Raw genomic sequence first — 22152 nt, forward strand, 5'->3', positions numbered from 1 at the left:
TTTTTTTCTTGGTAAGACTAGTGGTAATAGAAATAGTAGATTATGGTGCTCTAACTATGTAGTTTCTTCATATCAAATAAATAATTTCTCAAATTTAGGTGTTAATAGCCATAATTGAGTGGAAACAGCTTTGAAATGGGATCTCTTGAGTGATGCAACTCGATGTGTATGAATACGAGTGAACAGAACTGCTGGGTGAGCTGGTTACGGGTTGGAGAAACAGCCTGGATACACTGTCGCCCGAAAATGTCTGAAGATGGCTTGCCTGTGCCCTGGACTGACAAGTACACTTACCAATGGGAACGAGACAGTCAAAATAGTGGTGAGAGTTAATAAAGTACTGATACTTTCCTCACTGATCCCCTTTTTTCAGATATCGATACCAGCTTCAATTTTTTGGATACCTAAATAAATAAATAAATTTCAATGAACTACAATTTATACAACACCACTGTTGCTTGTGCAATTCATAAAAAGTGGCATCATTACGGCACCATGAGAAGAGGATCATGCACAGAAATACATAAGTACCTGGTCTTGGATGCTGTGCATACACACACAACTGCAGTCTCATGTTTGACATACTTAACAGGAGCCAGAATTAAATGAAAAATGTGAATATGGAAAACAACAAAAATCTTTGAATGTAATATTGATTGACATTCACACATACTCATATATATATATATACACACACACACACTTTGTATTTATTAAATAGTGTGCGAAATGTATGAACAGCTGTCTGCCCCTGTCCCCCACTGAGTGTTCCATGTACCAAACACTGAAATAAAGAAGTTACAAATCTTTTTGAGACCAATCTTTTACTATATAAGCTCTGACAGGTGCACATCAGTATTCCACAAGCACCTGTTATCCTAGCCAAAATGTTATTAAAGGTTTCACAAGGTCACTTTCAGAGCAAAAATGGGCTATGTATCAGTCATTTAAACGTACAAACAAACCACGCAGAAAATATGTACAGCAACATTTAAAAGATAAGGGTATCGGGATCGCTATCACTACTAATAAAAATATTTAGTATGGGATCGAAATGTAAAATTTTAATGCTTCTCTTACGTTCGCTCCCGACCGCTTTAGAATTTCAAATCACTTTGAGCACGCGAGTGTCAGTTGAAAAAGTTGACAATCAACCAGCATCCGTTTTGTCCGTTAATATTGCTCGACCAATCTGTGTGCTTACAGCTAACTAATTAGAAATGACAGGAAGATGGAGGTAGAAGACAAAAGAATCGATTTTCTACAAGAAGTAACTTTAAAGAGCTTAAAGTTAAAACAAGACAAATGGCAGAAATTAATCGCAGGAGAAGACAATCGCACCATCATTAATAGTTTCTTCGAAAAGTCAGACGTTAGCAACCTCATCATTTCGCTGAACACCTCATCTCAACTTGTAGCCAGCCTGAGCTTCCCTCACACTCTCAAAAGCAAAGCTGTGTACTTCGTAAAAAAGAGCAAAGAAGTCTTAAACAAAGATAACATACGAAATGTTAACGTTGGCGATATTGCCAACTCACCGGTAGAAGCTACAGCCGCTATAGTTGAGGAGGTTTGTTGAAATGAAACTAATTTCAGCCTAGCTGTAGCTTGCAAACCTTCTTGTTAAATGTTAGAACAGCTATCCAGCTCGAAGCTAACTCAAGGTATCTGAGGCTCCAGACTGGTTAAGACCATCGACTTTTCTTTCTCTGAATAGGTTCTTTATTCCTTGCATACCAACAAAGGAAATTTGAAACAGTGGCCGAAGGTAGTATCCAACGATGTTGCTTGCCATGCAAATAAACTCAAGAATGAGGTGTTTGTGGTACGTGGTCAGCTGAAGGGAAAAACGTTATTACCTTTACCTCAAAATGCCAGGTCCCTCGGAGACTCGGATTTTTCTTGCAGGTGAGATGGAATATGGAAAATTGAATTCTTTAAAATAAGACCATTGACTTTAAAAGTAATTTTAGTCTCGTTGGTAGCACATGAAATGTCTGACTATTCTGCCTCTATTGTAAATGAGAGAATGTTTAATGTATGGAAAGTTAGTAAGCAGGAGACCATGTATATATTTTTATTCCTCATGTATTTTGCTGAATGTTGCTATATACTTCTTACTCTCGCTTTTATTCCCTCCAGGGCTTCTGGTTCTGTTGACAGCAAGTTAATGTATGCGTTTGAAACAATAATCATTGACTGGACACATCAGGTGTCAGAAGTTATAAACAAAGACTCTGCACAGCCAGTGCTAGATGGGTTAAATCCTCTTCCATCGGCAGAGTTTGACTTCTGGGATAACAGGCTGATGAACTTGAAGTGTATACACGAGCAAGTATGTCATTATGTTATGCTGATCTTGCCTTAATATGTACATATATGAGCAAGAGTGCCAACAGATTTTTTTTGCCTTCTAAAGCTGATGGAGCCAAAGGTTCGGACAATGGCACAAATAGTAAAAAATGGAGCAAGCTCTTACTGGCCAGCATTGAAGAACATCTATAAGGATGTTAAGGAAGGTACATGAATGGTCTTCCTGTTGTTAGTCGTATTTGAAGTATATTTACAGTAATACATGTTTTTATGAGTCATGATTTTGGTTACAGGCTTGTTAGAAGCTGAGGATATAGTGATTTTCTTAAAGCCTTTGAAGAGGATTGTTGATGAAGTTGAAGAGTTGGAGTACTCACTGGTAAATAAACAGTCTAAATAAATATATTAAGTAAGTAATAGTGATAGTAAATAAGTATATTCATAGATGTCACTTAATACTGGTGTTTTCTTTCCTTTTTTCCTCCCCTTTTTCTCTTTTCTTTCAGCTGCCATCTTATGTTGGGGTTGTGCTGCACATATTGTGCCTGATATGGGCCAATTCAGAGTACTACTGCCGCCCAGAGAGGATCATTGTTATTTTACAAGAGACCTGTAACCTGTTTATTGACATGGTATTTCATAATTGATGCAATGGTTAATACAAAATTTTGTACTAAATATTGTATTAATGGAAATTTTCGACGCGCACAGAAATATGTCAAAACAATACAAAACATTGATGTCATGTGTAGACGAGGAACTTTTTAAGTCCCGAAGAGGTTATGAAGGGTTTGCAAGGAGAAATCGATGAGATGTTAGCAAACATCAGGACCAGCATTCTAACCCTTGTGACATTCAGAAAGACCTACGATCAGTGCAAGTTGGATATGGGCAAATATTTCAATGTAAGGAACCAAGTTTTTCATCAGAAGTATTCTAACAACCTACTGTTTTTGCATTTTAACATTTCTGAGATGTAGTCTTTTCTTGTACTGCACCAGGCAGAAATTGTCTGTTTAGCCATAACTGATTTATTTATCACTTCAAGAACCGAAAAACGAAGAACTGGGACTTCCCCTGCTCTCTTGTATTCACACGACTGGATGCGTTTGTGCAGCGTTTGAAGATGATAGAGGTACTGGGCCATTCTTGTACTTTGCACCTTTCTCGATTTCGGTTTCTCAAAAGTTCTTGGCTGCATGTTTTTGGTTAGACTAGAGATGTTTCATTAATAGCTTTTAATCATTTTTATCTTTTCAGGAAGTTTATGAAGTTTCTGTGGAATTTCTCAGACTTGAGAAAGTGGACATTCAAGGTGTAAGAGGAAACACCATGGGATATTTGATCAACTGTATTTATGAGGAATTTCTGGAGCTTCTGAAGATGTTTGCTGAATGCAAATATGATGCGATTGACATAGACGAGAAGGTGAACTTGCAAAATATTTAACTCGTTTGAGTTCTCCTTTTTATTTGAAGTACAAGCCACGAATTTGGTGCATGTGCAAGGTTGTTCTGGAGAGGTGCTGTCGGCTAACTGAAAGTCATCCAGTGAAATCTGATGCCTCTTTTGAATCCTGCAGAACTTTGAGGTAGATTTCAAAGCATTCCAGAATAAGATTACAGACTTTGAGAGACGGTTGGGGACCATACTCTGCAAGGCATTTGATGACTGCACATCTACAGAGTCTGCTTTAAAGGTCTGTGTCCTCTCTCAGCTCACTTATTTAACCTTAACATTGCAGCTTGGGTGTGTTCCCTTTAAAGAACAGTTAACGTTTTAATTCAGTTTGAACTCTCAAGTTTGACTCAATTAAAGAATAGACTATGAAGTAGCACAGGTTCATTGAAACGATTCTGCAAATTGGATTTATTACTGTGTAGAAACTTTCTGGAAATGGCTTATAGATGAGATTTGATGAGGAAATCGCTCAAAATGTTATCTCCTTTGATGGTCTTTGCTAGAAGCCTCATTCAGACACCATCATTTTTTTTCCCTGTGTGTAAATGAGGAAATGTTTTGTGAAACTGATCATACTGAAAGAGAGAGACAATTTGTTCTTGTGCTGTTTCCCTTATCAGCTCTTGGACATGTTTAGCTTTGTTATGGAGAGGCCTCACATTCATGTCCAGATGGCATCAAAGTACAAAACGCTAGTGGAAATGTTTAGCGCAGAGCTGGATAAGACTAAGCTGGTGTATGATGCTCAGATGGAAACACTGGAACAATGTAAAGGCATCCCTCCCATAGCAAAGAACATGCCCCATATATCTGGACAGCTGAAGTGGGCCCAAGAACTACGAGACAGAATACAGGTCCCTATGAAGAGCTTCAGGGCAATTAATCACCCGTATGTTCTTTTTGCAGACAGATGTTTTTTATTTTTCCACCCAAATAAAATAAACCCAGCTTATATATGTGGAATACACATTCACATTGTCTGAGTCTTGTATTGACTGTGTAATTATTGCTTTGTTTTCCTGATACCAAGACTATTAAAACTGTGTTATTCTGTGGTATCACATGAACATGCTGGTATTTAGGTGCATGGACACTGATGAGGCCCAACTTGTTTTCCGAAAGTATGATGAGATGATAGACCTGTTAGACAGTTACTGTGGGAACATTTATGCACAGTGGACTTCAAGAGTGGATGCTGACTGCCAGTTCAACCTGAACCAGCCTCTGCTCTTAAGAGACCCAGAGACTAATGTTCTGAGTGTAAACTTCAATAAGCAGGTCTGTACTTTGATTACCTTATTAGTAATGGACTTCTGAACTAATTAACACTTAAGTTTACTCTTATATATAGCACAGGACCTTGGTTGCATTCAAGCATTTCCATTCAACCCACTGTCTCTTTGCAGCTTGTTGCTGTACTGAGAGAAGTACATTACCTCACCATTCAAGGACAGGAAAATATTCCACCCAATACAGGAGATGTTTTTGCCAAGCGCGAGACCTTCCGAACCTTTGTCGGCAATTTAGATCTCATTGTGTCTTGGTACAATCAGGTAAAGACCATGCAGGAATCAGGCAGTAATCATGGAAATCATCTAGGTTTTTACCTCCATGTATTTGTATAGTCCTCACATTGACACGTTCCATTACACAATTGTTGCTTTTATTGATTAAGCTTTTGATGAACTAATAGAAGTAGTGGTGCTGTATCTATATCCTGTGGGTTGAGAGTCAAACACAACACATGTTCTAGAAGGGTCAGCTGGATAGGATGTTCTCCACACCATCATCATCCAGTGGCTGCTAGTGTCTATGAAGCTTTTCCTCTGTAGCTTCTGTCATTTCACCGACTCATCAGTACAGTTTGTCTTTTCTGAATGTTTAAGAAGCAGGATATATCTAGTGTTCATGTTATTTACTGTCTTGGGAGTCGTATACATTTTACTGTCATATATATACAATCTTTCTACTGTCATTTTGATTCATTGTCATCTCTAAATGCCAGCTCCTCTAAAGCAAGGTTCAGGCCACACAAAAAATTAAAAATTCCAAAAATCGCAGAACTGCTCAAATTGAACAACGTTATTTCTTGTAATCTGATGTTTTGTTGACGTTGTGGTACGCACATTTCACAACTGAGCGCAGACAAAAGTTCACAAATTACAAGATCTATCACCTGGGAGGGATCCCCAACAGAGTATTTTAATCCCTATACTCACAAAACAATACGCGAGAAGTGAAAACTCCCAAGTACGTCTAACTGCAGACCCGCAGAACTACATGACACGCCCACTATGGTTATGGCTAGGGCTATGGTTAGGGTCACGGATAATACGCATCATCCTCAAGGCGCGTGTCGTGTAGTAAAGTGGGCGTGTTGTGTAGTCTGCGACACTGCAGACAAGCCATGACATTGTTTTGTAGCTGCTCCCGCCTCGTCCTCCTGGCTTCATCTTGCACTCTGATTTGCTATGCCCATCGCCGTTCTAGGGTCTTGTCATACACCATTCAAACTACAAGACCAGCTCTGATTTGAAAATATTAGGGTGTCTGTGACGGCTCAAGGACTGGGTCAGAACGTGTCTCTGAACTGCTCAGACTTGTCAACCGTCAGTGACAGGCACGGGCAGCAATTTGGCTCTGACTGGGTTTTTTTTGTCCCTGATCTCAAAAATGTGTCTGCGACTGGAAAATCACAGCTAAAATCATGTAGTATGAACCTGGCTTCAAGTCATGTTCTATTTCTTTTCCAGTTGTATTTGCAATTTTAACATTGTTTTTTGGTACAGGTGCGAGCCACTGTCTTGCCAGTGGAATTTCCTCTTATAGAAGAAGAACTAAAGATGATAGATGAACAGCTTTCTCATGCTGAGAGTACTCTCTGTTGGAATAGTGATGGTAGGTCTGTAGGGCACCAAATGACTGGACCACATTGACTTGCACACGGACTCTTATCTATGCACATTTGTAATTTACAGTTTAATGATAAAATTCACTTTCACATATAAGGGGATGTTGTGTTTTGTGTGTGTTGACAGGAGTTTGGGAGTATATCCAGAAGATGAGAGATACACTACATGACTTTCAGAGCAGGATCAGCATGGCCAAGTGTAATGTTGACACCATGCGTGCAATGATGAAGGTCAGTAGGCCAACTGCTGTTTAAACACTGCCAGCACTTATTAAACTTTGTATTCTATCACAAGAATATACTTTATTACGAGCAGCTGATATTATATGCCCTAAAAATATATCTGTAAATGAAATACTGTGACGTGTGACACAACAAGATTTTTATCTGCTTGTGCAATGCCATTTTTATTTCGTTCAGGAGTGGGCAGTGACTCCCATGTTTGAGAGGAAAGACAGTAAGAAAGATTCACTTCTTGATCTAGATGGTAGACAGGCTGCCCTAAAGAAGAGGTATTCAGTTATCAAACAGGAAGGAGTGAAACTCCATGCTTTGACTGAGGTGAAAGGCTGTGAGGCTAAATACAATGAGATTATATAGATATAACTCATGTCCAGTGTCTTTTTGTGTCTCTTGATGTGTCTAACTTACTGCAAAGCCTACACAGTGTGTCCACCTGAACTGTTGCAAGTGATGTAGTTTGGGAAGAAGCAAAAGTCTTTCCTGTGACGTTAGCTCAAGTTGACAGTCATTTTATCACCAGTGTTTTAAATCACTGAAAAGAATGCACAACAATAATCTGGATATTCTTAATTAAAATATAAAAAATATGAGGTAACCTTGCAGTTTTTCAAGGTTCTGTAGTAGTAGAAAACATGCTAGAGTTTTCTCTTGATTAGTGTTACTTATTTGTTCTTTAAGAATGTTTATTTAATGGAGAGGTGTTCAAACTCATTTTTGTGTATTTTTGTCCCAGGAGAATAGGCAGCTATTCAGGGCCGATGACAGCTCTGACTCGTGGATGGCCTATGTGGATTACATTGATGATAAAATACTTCAGGGATTTTTTACGGTTATCCACGTGTCTCTCATGTTCCTGGCGACAAACATGAATCCACAGGTATGGTCTTCAGTTTCAGTGTGTTTTGAATGAACCATAAGACATAGAACTGTGGAGTGTTCTTATGACATTATTTTTGTTGAACAGTTGAACAGAAGTCCCTTGTTTGAAGTGAAGTTTGAACTAGAGGATGATGATACAGCCTTCCACCCCTCCCTGGGCTTTGGGATATCAGACGGCTTCTATGATCTTGTTGAGAGCTTGATCAATGACGTCTATAAATCTGCAAAACTTGTCCAACGCATGTCAAAGATTAAGCAACTTAACTACCAAGTAAGCACAGCTACTGCCAACAAGTAAAAGCATAATGAGCCGTCATTCTCTGTCACTGCTGAGCAGAGTGAGACGCATGCCCAGTTTGCCTGTTTGAGTGTGACTGGCAGAACTCTTTCTGTTCTTGTAAGATGGAGCTCGATGAGTCCACTGAACTTGGTGATCTACGGGAAGAAGTGATGAATCAAGTTGCTAATGCCATGAATGAAGCACAGGACTTCAGTAGGCTCCTGTATAAGTATGCCTACCTGTGGCAGGATGACCGTTATGAGTTTATGGAGCAGTTCCTCTTATATAGCAGAATGCTGACTCCAGAGGACATTGAAGCCCACGGTGATGAGAACGTCCCCGTAAACCCTCCTACGCTGAAGGAGTTCAAAGGAGAGGTATGGTGCCCATTGATAGCCATATGGCGATGATATGAATCAAAGCAAGATTTTCCTCTGCTTTGCCTCAGTTTGTTTGTTTAGGTGAAAACATCCCTCATGCTCGTTAGGGTTCACACCATGTTCAGCAAATGCAAACACTTTCAACATCATGTGGCATTTTGTAACTAATGAAGGTCACTATATCTATACCTCACATATTTGGGTTCATGCTTTTGGGGAGCACACAGAATTGGAATGAGAAGTGTTCTAAAAATACACAAAAAACTGTATGCAGTACAATCAAATAAAAATAATGTTTCTCCACATTGCAATGGCTAAATATCCATTTTCTATTATCAGATTGACAAATATGAGAATCTGTATGATGAGGTGAGGAAGCTAGAAAACTCTGAAGTAGTGCAGGGGTGGTTACAGATCGATATCCGGCCTTTCAAACATGCGCTCCTCAACACCATCAAGAGGTGGAGTCTAATGTTCAAGCAGTTCCTGATTGACAGAGTGACAAACAGGTATAGTGCACTGTTATTGTGATGTTGATGAGTTGCTTTTGTTATTTAATTACTGAACAGTTGATGAATTGTATTGGTGCTGTTTTGGGACGGCAGTCTGACAGAACTAGAAGCCTTCCTCAAAGAAGTGAAGTCAGGACTGAAGAAGACTGTGGAAGAGGGAGACTATCAGGGCCTGGTGGAGATGATGGGTCATCTGATGAAGGTGAAAGACAGGCAGGCGTCCATTGACACCATGTTTACTCCTCTGAAGGAAACCACTGAGTTCCTGAAGGAGTACAGAGAAGAACTGCCTGATGAAGTCCATGCACAGTTACAGGCAAGAGACAGTTCACTCCCCACATAGGCCAGACTGCTTCTGAATCATTGACATTTTACTACATCAGTTAGAATCGCAGATTAATGCCTAGAGATCCAGTTAGTTTCACTGGTAGTATGTCAAAAATGTCAGCAATGACAAGTTGAATGTCATACTTTCTTTATTTATTTGTCTCACTGTATATTTTTCTAGAGTCACCAGCTTCTCTGTAATATTTCATTTTCAGTGTTTTGAGACATTTTAGTTGGCATACTTTGCAAACCAGAGTGACACTAAATCCTTCGATTGCATTGTGTAGGACCTACCAGAAAACTGGTCAAATGTGAAGAAAATGGCCTTCCACGTAAAGCAGAATGTTGCTCCTTTGCAAGCAAATGAAGTTAACATTATACGCCGAAAGTGCCAGCAATTTGAGGTATCGTAAATTGATGCTAGAGGTTGGACACCACTATTTGCTGATTTTAGATGTTAACCCAAGAAATAAATTCCTTTGTCACACTATTGCAGATAAAGCAACACGAGTTTAGAGAGAGATTCAGGCAACAGCCATTCTTCCTCTTCTCTTTTGAGAACCCATATGAGGCTCTGGATGAGGTGAAATTAATTTCTGCATAACATTTGATGCTCTGTACAATACTAAGCTACAAATTAATGAAACATCTTTGTATTATTTTTGTGTTTAAAAATGTATTCCCTTATTAAATGATTTAATGTTGCATCTCAGGCTCAACTGAATATAGGGGAATTGGAGACAGAGATGGTAACCCTATCTGGATCAGCAAGCCTGTTTGAAGTGTCTGTCCCAGATTACAAGCAGCTGAAGGCCTGTAGGAAAGACATTGTTTTGCTGAAGGACCTCTGGGACATGATACTGCTGGTAGAGTTTATTTCATCAACAGTTTTTGTAAACTGGCATTTATGCCACTCTTTCATCTTGCTGTATATTTGCTGAATATTTATTTCTCTGTTGACTGTTATGCATGGTTTATCAGCCATTTGAAAGTACCCTTTGCCACTAATGGCTCTGTTTATTATTATAGTTGGTCTAATTAGTCATCGGTTTCACATATGAATTTGATAGTTGATATTTGGCTGACTTTTCTCTGCAGGTTAGAGGGAACATGGATGATTGGAAGACAACTCTCTGGAAGGACATCAACGTGGAGGAAATGGACATGGACACTAAAAAATATGCCAAAGACATCAAAGCCCTGGACAAAGACATGAAGGCGTGGGATGCTTTCACAGGACTGGACAGCATGGTGAAGAACATGATGACATCACTGCGGGCCGTGGGAGACCTGCAGAACCCAGCTATCAGAGGCCGACACTGGCTACAGCTCATGAATGCAACCAAGGTACGTGTGGAACTGCTTCTCTTCATTAAGTGTAAATTTTGCGCAGGAGTCTCTCTGGTTTACAGCTGTCCCACTGAATAGCTAAAACAACTAACCTCTGCTTCTATAAGCAGAAATGAACTTAGGCCTGCAACAGTTATATGACTGTAAATGTTTCCTGTCATATAAGAACACTGCCAGCACTCACACACTTCAGATCCTCACCACATCAGGTCCTTACTCGGACGCAAAGCCCAGTCACATAGCCTATACCACTGAAAAGTCTGTTTCCATGGGTATGTTTTAGTGCTGTGTCATGTCAAACTTGACTTTTGTAGGTGAAGTTTGTTATGTCAGAAAAAACTACTTTTGAGGACTTGCTAAAACTGAACCTCCACAAGTTTGAGGAGGAAGTGCGTGACATCGTAGACAAGGCTGTAAAGGAGTCCAGCATGGAAAAGGTTTGATTTCCACTTATAGCATTCAGCTGAAAATGGCTGTACTATAAAAAGAGATTTTCAACTGTGTCTAATAGGAGCATGGACTTAAAAGCTCCATGCTCCTTTTAGGCTTTTCAAACTAAAATGAACAATATTTGCATTTTGTAAATTTAGAGTTAGTCTAATTTATTTTATAAATTAGGTAGAATTTACAAACTCGGACCACTTGAAATCAAATGGTCAAACAGCTGTCTTTGTCATAATGAACCCACTTCATCAATGTAACTGCTGACACATGCTTTGAAAAGCAGTGGAATATTCCCCCATGGCATAGCAGTTTTTCTCGCTTTAACCCCTGTAGAAGATAAAGTAGTAACTTATATTGTCCTAACTTGGAACATTTGTTTTCAGTGGTACTAATCCTGTGCTGTTTTGATAGCTCTGTATTTCAACAGTGTTTAGTGCCTAATATTATAACATTTATTGTGAATTATAACGTGCTGCTTACTGAATTGTTCAGACACTGCATGAGCTGGACAATATCTGGAGTGCAATGGTGTTTGAACATGAAGCCCATGGCCGAACAGGCACCATGCTGCTGAAGCCCAATGAAGAGCTGGTGGAAACTCTGGAGGACAACCAGGTCCAGCTGCAGACCCTTATGACCTCCAAATACATTGCTCACTTTCTGGAGGAGGTGTCAGCATGGCAGCAGAAGCTCTCCATAGCCGACTCCGTCATCTCCATTTGGTTCCAAGTGCAGCGCACCTGGACACACCTGGAAAGCATCTTTATCGGCTCTGAAGACATCCGCTCACAACTGCCTGAGGATTCAAAGCGCTTCGACAGGATTGATACTGAGTTTAAGGTGGTTTGAAACAAGGAATTGGGTTGATACTTTTGCCCTAGACATTTTCTTACCAGTTAAAGTTACTGATATTGCACCCTGCGTGTCACATGCAGGAAATCATGACTGATGCAGTTAAGACAACAAATGTGATCGAATCTACAAATAAGAAAGGTCTTCTAGGGAAGCTGGAGAGTTTAGAGGCTGGGTAATTGTCCATGTACTTTGTTGACACCTTACACAGTTAGAACCAATGCAGTATTCAGTTATACACATTTCAGTATCATTATGCCATGTTGGCAAACCTGCATTAGATTTCTGGTTTGTAAAATAGTCTTGATGTCAGTGTGTGCTCCGTGTTGAGGCGGTGTAATGATGCTGTTTACAGAAAGTAAGCTGAGGCAAATGCCTGCTTTATTGTGTTCGACTCTAGGTTGGCAAAGTGTGAGAAGGCTCTTGCTGAGTATTTGGAGACCAAGAGGCTGGCTTTTCCCAGATTCTACTTTGTGTCCTCTGCTGATCTTTTAGATATATTGTCCAATGGAAACAACCCTATTGAGGTAAAACAGTAACTTTATCCTTGCGCAAGTGTTTTATAGGAATCAATCTTTGCCAAAGAAAATCATGCCTGGGATAGGTGTTAATGTATTCCTTAGATTTTTTGTGAGATCTAAACAGACTTACAAAACTGAAATTATATTTTGGATAGCCTGTCTCTGGATAACCTCACTCAGTAGAGATCTTCTTTTGCAGAAATGTATTTTTCTTTGTTTTTTGTTTTGTGTAATCAAATGAGCTGTGCTAAGAATCACAAAGTGTCAACAACCCTAAAATCCACCAGAGGGCATTATAGCCCTAGCATGCTAAAATGCTCCTGCCTCATGTGTGCCATAAGAGAGAGTGATTTCCAGAGAAGGACTCATTCTAAACCAGCAACAATCTTGTCTTGAGCTGGAGCACATTGACATCATGGAATATTTTTCAGATAATGTCTTGAAAAATCAGGTAGCGGTTTTGCTTGAAATGTCCATATGTACTGGAGTGTCAAACTTTTTGCGTGTTGGCCAACCGCACAGCAGGGAGACAACCATACCCCTGTTTTAGAATTTGCAAAACACTCAAGTAGATTGGAGTTAATTCACTAAGTAGCTTCATTTAAAGGCAGATAGAACGAAGTCTTGGAAGACATGCACTGTGGGAATAGGGCTTCTTTTAAAGCACAGTGACCTCATGACAGCTGTTTAAATGAAGTGGAACCAAGTCTAATTCAAAATTTTAGTGTGTAGCTTAATGAGCTGGGACACTTAAAATAACCCACAAATGGACAGAGACAAATGTCTGAATCATCCGATACGACTCAGGAGCTCACAGACTCTGGAGGACACAGGGATGTGAAAGAACATGAAACAACGGGCACCGTTGCCAACCACAAACAATTCACCCAGCAGAAAAGCTAAAAGTATTTTTGTTGGGAAAATTTAATGACGGAAAAGTTAATAATGTTACCATATGAAATGTTGAGTGCTGAAATCTTTGGATCTACATGGCTTCTAGATACAGAATGTAGCACAGTAAACTTGGATTTTGAACTGTAACTACCCTAATAAACTTTGACCAAAAAGTTCCCTGTATTTGACTTCTGATATACTGAGAACACACTAAAACTGGTGGAAATGATTTCATCTCTCTTGATTTGACCTTAAGCTTATGCATTCAGCAAAAAGGACAGTCATCTCTGATTTTCTCAGACAGAAGAGACCCCTCAAGAAAAGTTAAATTAGTAACCAGTTTACCTTTCACATTCCTTTTAGGTCAGCAAGCATTTGTCCAAACTGTTCGACAGCTTATCAAACTTGAATTTCAAATCGGATGAAAATGGCAAACCTACAAAAGAGGCTGTCGGAATGTACAGCAACGAGAATGAATATGTCAAATTTGATAAGGACTGTGACTGCTCTGGACAGGTACATTTCACTTACGATTATTTCTCATGTTTACTGGTCATTTTCATTGCAAAAAGAGCCTCTGTAATTTAACGCTCTTATTGTGAGCTTGTGTCTACATTGGTAAAGTATCTGTGTCCATGATAGTTTTGAAACTGATATGATCACAACTGCCCCTACCCAAAGCACATACGTAGAAAGAAAGTCTTGAAATGAATGATTTAAATTACAAGCAACATTACTTGATATTTGCTCTTCAGGTGGAAATGTGGCTGAACAGGGTGTTGGAGAGAATGGTAGAAACACTGAGGGCTGAGTTTGGAGAAGCCGTCCAAGCTTATGAGGAAAAGGCCAGAGAGCAGTGGCTGTTTGACTACCCTGCACAGGTCTCTGATTAGAACTGATCACATTTCATACAATGTCTGAGACCTAAGAGAACTGCTGTGAGTAAATAATGATGAATGTGTGTAGATTGCTTTAGCCACAACTCAGATCTGGTGGACAACTGAGGTGGGGATTGCCTTTGCAAGGCTGGAGGAAGGATATGAAAATGCCATCAAAGAATACTTCAAAAAACAGGTCCGTAATCCCGCACACAGGACACTTTAATCTGTTACAAGCCTTCTTAAAATGGGCATTGTGAGTCAATGAAGATGTAATTATGCATTATGTGCTTCATATTTCAGATTGATACATAAACATGTCTAATATCAATAAACACTTTATTATCTATAATGAATCATTAGAGTTAAATTTAGTCATAAATAACTGTTATGTTATTATACTTCCACATACACCCAAAATAAGTATCATTTTGTAATCACAGAAGTATGGAAGTAAATTGCTTCATCTCTTTGATGTCAGGTTACCCAGCTCAATGCCTTGATCACACTGCTTATTGGAGAGCTCAGTAAGGGCGATCGTCAAAAGATCATGACCATTTGTACCATTGATGTTCATGCTCGAGATGTTGTGGGCAAACTAATCAGCAGCAAGGTTAGGTGACATTGTGGTAACATGCAATACCCATTGTTAACAGTGTGCCGCCTCATTCATCTCTCTAAATTTCTCTCAATAATGTGGTTAAATCATGATTCTCTCCTTTAGATTGACAATGTCCAAGCTTTCATGTGGCAGTCTCAGCTCAGACATCGCTGGGATGACGAGAAAAAGCACTGCTTTGCCAACATCTGTGACGCTCAGTTCAAATACTCGTATGAATATTTAGGAAACACCCCACGTCTTGTCATCACACCACTCACTGACAGGTAACCACTGCCCTGTTCTTACTTCAGTTTGTCACAACATTTCTATAAGTGCTCCTCTCCTTTAGTTTGATCTGGTCTGATCTTATTTATGCACTTTGAGTAATATGCTGAATTTGGGTTGGAGCCCATGTTTTACACTGAGCCCTTGTTGTTATGGTAGGTGTTACATCACTCTGACACAGTCCCTACATCTTATCATGGGAGGAGCGCCTGCTGGCCCCGCTGGCACAGGCAAGACTGAGACCACCAAAGATCTAGGTAGAGCACTGGGCATCATGGTCTATGTGTTCAACTGCTCTGAACAGATGGATTACAAGGTAAACCTAAAGAGACAAGTGGTCAGCTTTCTTAGAGAAAAGAGAAATTTAATTTGTGCAAGCTACAGTGCTGCAGATCACATTGGAACAGAAATTGTTGATTTTGTCTTTAAACAAATGTTGATGTAAGAATTTGAGGTTTATGATGGCATTAGTGATTTGTTCCTAGATGTTTTCTTATGCTATTATATATAATGTTTTCTTCTGCTTCAACTAAGGGCCCAAATGTCTGAGTGATGAATACATTTCCTCAAAAAATATCGTTTTTCTTGTATTCACAGTCTTGTGGAGACATTTATAAAGGCTTGGCCCAGACTGGGGCTTGGGGCTGCTTTGATGAATTCAACAGAATCTCTGTGGAGGTGCTGTCTGTCATAGCTGTGCAGGTTTGTATATTCCAAGCCTTCCCTGAGAACAGAAGTGCTTTTGCCTAATCACTGTTTTTATGGTTTATGTGCTCCTTTAACAAAAGAATTATATGTCAGCTATAAGATGATGGAGGGAAGTGTTTTTACTTTTATTGAAATGTAGGTCAAGTGTGTCCAGGATGGAATCCGAGATAAGAAAACAATGATTAACTTTCTTGGTGAGCCCATTAAATTGATACCAACTGTTGGAGCTTTTATCACCATGAACCCAGGATATGCTGGCCGTGCTGAACTGCCAGAGAATCTGAAAGCTCTGTTCAGGTACCAGCTCACTTATTTTTATCTCTCTGCTTTCTGAACGGCTAATACCATTTCTAATTGGCTGCATCATGTGTGGTCTTCAGGCCATGTGCGATGGTTGTGCCTGATTTTGAGCTGATCTGTGAGATCATGCTGGTGGCAGAAGGTTTCATGGAAGCCAGAATCCTAGCCAGGAAATTCATCACTCTCTATAGCCTATGTAAAGAACTCCTCTCCAAACAGGTATTTCACTTTGCTCTTACATACTGTTAAACATTTGTCAAAGATGTTTTAACTTTACATGAAGTTTGATTCTGCTGTGTCTGCCAGGATCATTATGACTGGGGTCTGCGTGCCATCAAGTCTGTCCTGGTGGTAGCTGGATCTCTAAAAAGAGGAGACCCTGGTCGCCCAGAGGACCAGGTCCTGATGAGAGCATTAAGAGACTTCAACATCCCTAAAATCGTGATGGATGACATGCCAGTCTTCATGGGACTCATAGGGGACCTCTTCCCTGCTCTGGATGTGCCCAGGAAGAGGGATCTCGAATTTGAAAAGGTCACAACAGAACTTGCAATTTCTGATTACCCTAACTGACTTTCTAACTCTTTATGCCATGAGCCATAAATATGCATCCAAATCCTGCAGATGAATGCATGTTCTTCCTTTATGTAACTGTTTCAGTTGGTGAAGCAGTCAGTGTTGGATCTGAAGCTACAGGCTGAGGATAGTTTTGTATTGAAGGTGGTTCAGCTGGAGGAACTGCTGGCTGTCAGACACTCAGTGTTCATCATTGGCAATGCCGGCACTGGCAAATCTCAGGTGTGTGGGTGACCATGGCTTTCTCCTGCCTGCCTTAGTAAAGATGAAATCTGAGGCTTGCTTTTTAAACTGAGCAATAATGACATTTCTGCTGTAAATTACACTTATTATTCAAACGGTCCTCCTATTCGCTCCATTAGAGAGTGTTTCCTTGTCACTGTTGCCTTGGGCTTGCTTGTTTTTGATTGTAAAAAGCTCCGTATAAATAAACACAAAAAACTATGCTAACTGTAAATTATAAATACTCATACTTTTCAAATTAAACAAGCCTGAAATGTGGACATAAGGCTAGTTCTACTGAATAACTTGTAACAAGTTTATGTTCTTTATTGATCACTCTTTATGGCTGTATAAAGATTACTATCTCTCCTCTGTTGTGGTGCCTAGGTGCTTAGGTCTCTGAACAAGACGTATCAGAACATGAAGAGGAAGCCTGTGATGGTGGATCTGGACCCTAAAGCTGTCACCTGTGATGAGCTGTTTGGGATCATCAACCCTGCAACAAGAGAGTGGAAAGACGGTGCAATCAAAAATTTATTTGTAAAAGTTAACGAATGAAAATAATGTGTATCCTGCTGTGCCATAACATAACTGGACATTTTTTGTTTTAGGTTTGTTTTCATGTGTTATGAGGGACTTGGCAAACGTCACTCATGATGGACCCAAATGGATTGTGTTGGATGGTGATATTGACCCAATGTGGATTGAGTCCCTCAATACTGTTATGGATGACAATAAGGTAAAAACTCCATCCACATGCATGTCGTTAGGGAGGGGAGCAGTCTACTGTTTCGAAACTGTATAGACTAACTCTGCTAAAATGATCTGTGGCTTTGCATCTCAGGCTGTGGTTTGAGAGAGCAGAACACAGACCTGATGGATCTGTCTCCTTATGCTTTGCCAGTAGCCTTTTTTACAGCCTGCCCCATCATGTGCTTACTTGCAGTTGTATAAATTACAAGTTTGGCACAGGTGTGACTTTCCTTAAGGCTGCAGTAAGAACTGCAGCCATCAGAGGTCAGAGAAGGGCTGGAAACAGATCCAGTCAGGGAAGCAGCACAGGGGCATATCTCATGCCTAGTCCCCACTACACTGCACATTTTCGCTAATGCTAACCAATTGTACATCTAGGCTAGTAGGGCTGAGCTGTGCTAATCTGTGGGCTCCCCAGGACTTTAGCTGGGAACCACTTAGGTCTGCTTTTATTGCTTCTTTATCTCTGTGTCTGGTTGTCTCTTGTTTATATGCACTTTTGACTTGCTCAGTGAAGGGTGCAATGCAAATAAACTTTATTATTACTGTTTGTGAAAACCTCATGATTTTTTTGTGAAATATTGTCTCCCTGACATCCACAGGTGTTGACTTTAGCCAGTAATGAGCGTATTCCCCTGAACCCCACCATGCGACTGGTGTTTGAGATTAAAGACCTGCGCACTGCCACCCCTGCCACTGTGTCTCGAGCTGGAATCCTCTTCATTAACCCTGCTGACCTGGGCTGGAACCCGTGAGTCCATCCCTCTCAGCTTTTAAACAGCGCGCACACGATCAGATCACATCTTTTCACACCTGTTGTTCTGAAGCTGTTATGTTGCTCTGTGTGAAAAATGATGCAAGACAAAATGACTGAACAGATTTGAAGTGGGGGGAAAAGTGGTCTTTATTCATCTTTCCGCTGTCCTTTCGTGTTTTGCAAACTTTGCAAATGAATAAAGTCGTGCTAATGTAGTAAAGCCATTCCACTTGTGTCCCTTCAGTGTGGTGACAAGCTGGGTAGAGAAACGAGAGGTTCAGTCTGAGAAAGCCAATCTGTCCATCCTCTTTGAAAAATATTTACCAACCTGTCTGGAAAAGCTCAAATTCAGCTTTAAGAAGATCACACCAATTCCAGAGGTGACACTGGTCCAAACTTTGCTGCACCTCATGGAGTGCCTTTTGGTCCCTGAGAACACACCGCCTGACTCCAGTAAAGAGCTTTATGAACTCTACTTTGTCTTTGCCTGCGTGTGGGCGTTTGGAGCAGCTCTATTTCAGGACCAGGTCAGTGTTTCTTGTAAACTGACCAAGCCGGTTTGGGCTCTTAATAATCACTTCAGTTTAAATTATACTTTCTGTTTTTGAATGTCTAGGTATGACAAGCTTAACTGAGCATGTTTTTTATTTAGCTCACAGATTACCGTGTGGAATTTAGCAAGTGGTGGGTGAATGAGTTTAAGACCATCAAGTTCCCATCCAGTGGCACTGTGTTTGACTACTACATTGACAGAGAGTCTAAAAAATTCACACCTTGGACAGAAACCGTGCCCAAATTTGAATTGAATCCTGATCTTCCCCTGCAGGTAAAATCACCTGAAAATAAGTTTCATGTATAACTCTGTTGTAACATTTTCATAACATTACGGATATTCTCCCTGGTACTGTAAAGTCCACTTCCATCTACCCTGTGTATTTGTTGTGTTTGTATGAGCTTTCAAATGTTCACAACTTTTCATTTTTTAATTCTTCAACTTTTCAGTTTTGAATGTCTTATCATTTGCATACATGACTGAAGTTAAATTAGACAGTGCTGTTTTCCATTGTCAGAATATGGTTTGTATAGCGCGGTGTGTAAGAGAGCCCATCCATGTGGCGGATCGTCATGCTGATCCAGTAGCGAGCCTCTCTGCCCCTTACATATGCTGCATCCAATGAAGTACATGACAGAAAAGTCACCGCATATTATGCCCTTTTTTGGTAAAGAAAGGAAAAGAACTGATTGACATTTATCCCATTGTCTCTTAGGCTTCCTTAGTACACACAGCTGAGACGATTCGTATCCGTTACTTCATGGATAAGCTGATGGAGAGGAAGAGACCGGTGATGCTGGTGGGAAACGCGGGCAGTGGGAAGTCAGTTCTAATGGGAGACAAACTGCGTAGTCTGGACCCAGACCAATACGTAGTGCAGTCTGTTCCCTTCAACTTCTACACCACCTCTGCCATGCTGCAAGGTAGCAATCACAGAGCCTGCCAGTGCAGGTGTGCTTACATTATATTAGAGGGTCCTAATTAATGTTTTTTCATTTCAAGGAATGTCACTACAATGTAAACTATAATCCTGTGTTATTACCGCTTTACATGGTCTTTTAGAGGGCCTTGGTATTCTGCCCTAAGATATTTGTGGGGGGGGGGGGGGGTCTCAGCCATTTTAGAGAAACCGCTGGAGAAGAAAGCAGGTAGGAACTACGGTCCCCCAGGAAACAAGAGTCTGATTTATTTCATTGACGATATGAATATGCCAGAGGTGGACAAGTACTTCACTGTGGCCCCTCACACACTCATCCGCCAGCACATGGACCACAAACACTGGTACTACAACTCATTTCACTGACAAATAAATGTATTCAAGTGTAGCTTAGGCAGTAAGTGTTAACCTTTTTCCTCTCTCTCTCTCTCTCTCTCTCTCTGTTTGTCTGTCTGTCTTTGTCTTTTCAGGTATGACAGAAATAAGCTGACTCTGAAGGACATACACAACTGTCAGTATGTGGCTTGCATGAACCCCACTGCTGGCAGTTTCACCATTGATCCACGTCTACAGGTGCACAATTACATATTTAACCATTTTCCTAGTTACAAATGTGACTTTGCCTGATTAATTACACAACCCTGGTTCTCTAAACCAAAATCATACATTATCACTAGCCCTGCAGGGACCCTAGTTCTGTACAATTACATTGAGTTGCTCTAGTATAAAGTTAGTTTTAGATAAAATAGCATAAAATGTGTTCGTATAATCTTGTAAATCTATCGTAAAATATACAAAGCATTTACACTTATGAGATTACTGGCACGCCAGGGACATGTGCCAAGCGAAAAAACAGGAAGTTCAGCTTTCCTAGATCAGAATAGGTGATCCTAACACTGTTCTAACACCTTCATCCTCAGAGGCACTTCTGCGTGTTTGCTGTGAGCTTTCCTGGCCAAGACGCTCTCTACAGCATCTACAACAGCATATTCTCCCAGCACCTGGACATGTATGGCTTCCCTCCAGCGGCAAAGAAGTTCTGCTCAACACTCGTCTCTTCAGCTCTCAGTCAGAAAGCTTCTCTCCCTCTCACAAGCCTTACATCTATAATAGCACAGAGGTTTTGTGTTGCATTATGTATTATGCAAAAAGTTTCTTGAAAAAGTTTTCATATTCATCTCTACAGTGTTCCACCAAAATATTTCAACATCTTTCCTGCCTACGGCTGTCAAATTTCACTATGTGTTCAATCTGAGAGATCTTTCCAACATATTTCAGGTGAATATTCTTACCTTGATTTGGCTTTAAACTCTCTCTTGAAACTAGGAAATTAATGGTTAGCTAACTTATTTTCAGTTGATTATGAATTGTCATGGATGACATTTGTCTGGTGTGGATCACTGACCATATGGTAAATAATTTTTGACATGACAGGGCTTGTTGTTCTCCACACCTGAGTGTCTGAAAAGCCCCCCCGACATGATCCGATTTTGGCTTCATGAGTGCAATAGAGTTTACGGGGACAAGCTAACAGATGAGAAAGATGTTGAACTTTTTGAGAAGATTCAGAGAGAGATCTGTAAAAAGTGCTTTGAGGTAAAATCTCTCCCACTGTCACTTTAGACATAGTTTTGCATGCTTTGTTTGGCCTGTATACTTCCATCTTGCATGCCATTGTAATAACAACTAAGCTTGTAAGTAGAAAATAAATGGTTTAAAAAATTGCTCTCTAAAGTGTAAAGCCATGATGATGTTAAAGGGATTTTAACATCTATCTACAGAAAACATATAGTTAAAATATATAGTTATTTTTTATACTACAGTTATGGTATAGTGCTTTATACTATAGTTACTATTGTTTGTATTGTGTCCAGAGGACTGTTATAGGGACTGATGTATCTGTGTTTGTAGGACGTAGATTTAGACATGCTGTTTGAGAAGCCCAACATTTATTGCCACTTTGCACATGGAATTGGGGAACCCAAATATTTCTCAATATCGGACTGGTCAGCACTTGTCAAATTGTTAACAGAGGCTTTGGACAGCTACAATGAAGTTAATGCCGTCATGAACCTGGTATGTGTTGTTTAACAGCTGATTACCCAAAATCTTACATCTTTAGCTGCTAAAGGAAAACTGGCTTCTACAATATGTAAATACAATTTCTGGTGTGAAGTCAGTAATTGAAGTATTGGATTATTACAGACATTTTGAG

The 22152-nt window shown here is 40.1% G+C and overlaps 1 protein-coding gene across 1 annotated transcript in view; it reads left to right on the forward strand.

The window, feature by feature from the left end:
• The first annotated feature begins 246 nt into the window (after nucleotides 1–246).
• Nucleotides 247–22152, forward strand: part of LOC115812670 (dynein heavy chain 17, axonemal-like) — a 35906-nt gene continuing 14000 nt past the window's right edge. Inside the window, exons 1-53 of the mRNA XM_030775155.1 lie at nucleotides 247–284; nucleotides 1219–1570; nucleotides 1718–1908; nucleotides 2143–2335; nucleotides 2420–2519; nucleotides 2607–2692; nucleotides 2820–2945; nucleotides 3066–3218; nucleotides 3362–3448; nucleotides 3574–3741; nucleotides 3896–4012; nucleotides 4395–4663; nucleotides 4857–5052; nucleotides 5181–5327; nucleotides 6564–6672; nucleotides 6813–6916; nucleotides 7106–7246; nucleotides 7662–7805; nucleotides 7893–8078; nucleotides 8210–8464; nucleotides 8807–8976; nucleotides 9073–9295; nucleotides 9594–9710; nucleotides 9803–9889; nucleotides 10020–10172; nucleotides 10405–10653; nucleotides 10971–11093; nucleotides 11593–11940; nucleotides 12036–12127; nucleotides 12353–12479; nucleotides 13731–13883; nucleotides 14123–14248; nucleotides 14334–14441; nucleotides 14727–14858; nucleotides 14970–15130; nucleotides 15291–15447; nucleotides 15729–15833; nucleotides 15979–16136; nucleotides 16220–16358; nucleotides 16446–16673; nucleotides 16800–16937; nucleotides 17325–17457; nucleotides 17549–17676; nucleotides 18293–18441; nucleotides 18692–18974; nucleotides 19100–19273; nucleotides 19716–19923; nucleotides 20116–20281; nucleotides 20408–20510; nucleotides 20858–21005; nucleotides 21124–21215; nucleotides 21372–21533; nucleotides 21849–22013. Of these exons, the coding sequence (XP_030631015.1) occupies nucleotides 247–284; nucleotides 1219–1570; nucleotides 1718–1908; nucleotides 2143–2335; nucleotides 2420–2519; nucleotides 2607–2692; nucleotides 2820–2945; nucleotides 3066–3218; nucleotides 3362–3448; nucleotides 3574–3741; nucleotides 3896–4012; nucleotides 4395–4663; nucleotides 4857–5052; nucleotides 5181–5327; nucleotides 6564–6672; nucleotides 6813–6916; nucleotides 7106–7246; nucleotides 7662–7805; nucleotides 7893–8078; nucleotides 8210–8464; nucleotides 8807–8976; nucleotides 9073–9295; nucleotides 9594–9710; nucleotides 9803–9889; nucleotides 10020–10172; nucleotides 10405–10653; nucleotides 10971–11093; nucleotides 11593–11940; nucleotides 12036–12127; nucleotides 12353–12479; nucleotides 13731–13883; nucleotides 14123–14248; nucleotides 14334–14441; nucleotides 14727–14858; nucleotides 14970–15130; nucleotides 15291–15447; nucleotides 15729–15833; nucleotides 15979–16136; nucleotides 16220–16358; nucleotides 16446–16673; nucleotides 16800–16937; nucleotides 17325–17457; nucleotides 17549–17676; nucleotides 18293–18441; nucleotides 18692–18974; nucleotides 19100–19273; nucleotides 19716–19923; nucleotides 20116–20281; nucleotides 20408–20510; nucleotides 20858–21005; nucleotides 21124–21215; nucleotides 21372–21533; nucleotides 21849–22013 (8367 nt within the window). The remainder of the gene's footprint in view (nucleotides 285–1218; nucleotides 1571–1717; nucleotides 1909–2142; nucleotides 2336–2419; nucleotides 2520–2606; nucleotides 2693–2819; nucleotides 2946–3065; nucleotides 3219–3361; nucleotides 3449–3573; nucleotides 3742–3895; nucleotides 4013–4394; nucleotides 4664–4856; nucleotides 5053–5180; nucleotides 5328–6563; nucleotides 6673–6812; nucleotides 6917–7105; nucleotides 7247–7661; nucleotides 7806–7892; nucleotides 8079–8209; nucleotides 8465–8806; nucleotides 8977–9072; nucleotides 9296–9593; nucleotides 9711–9802; nucleotides 9890–10019; nucleotides 10173–10404; nucleotides 10654–10970; nucleotides 11094–11592; nucleotides 11941–12035; nucleotides 12128–12352; nucleotides 12480–13730; nucleotides 13884–14122; nucleotides 14249–14333; nucleotides 14442–14726; nucleotides 14859–14969; nucleotides 15131–15290; nucleotides 15448–15728; nucleotides 15834–15978; nucleotides 16137–16219; nucleotides 16359–16445; nucleotides 16674–16799; nucleotides 16938–17324; nucleotides 17458–17548; nucleotides 17677–18292; nucleotides 18442–18691; nucleotides 18975–19099; nucleotides 19274–19715; nucleotides 19924–20115; nucleotides 20282–20407; nucleotides 20511–20857; nucleotides 21006–21123; nucleotides 21216–21371; nucleotides 21534–21848; nucleotides 22014–22152) is intronic.

This window comes from Chanos chanos, chromosome 5 (assembly GCF_902362185.1).
Source record: "Chanos chanos chromosome 5, fChaCha1.1, whole genome shotgun sequence".
In the NCBI taxonomy this organism is placed as follows: Eukaryota; Metazoa; Chordata; class Actinopteri; order Gonorynchiformes; family Chanidae; genus Chanos; species Chanos chanos.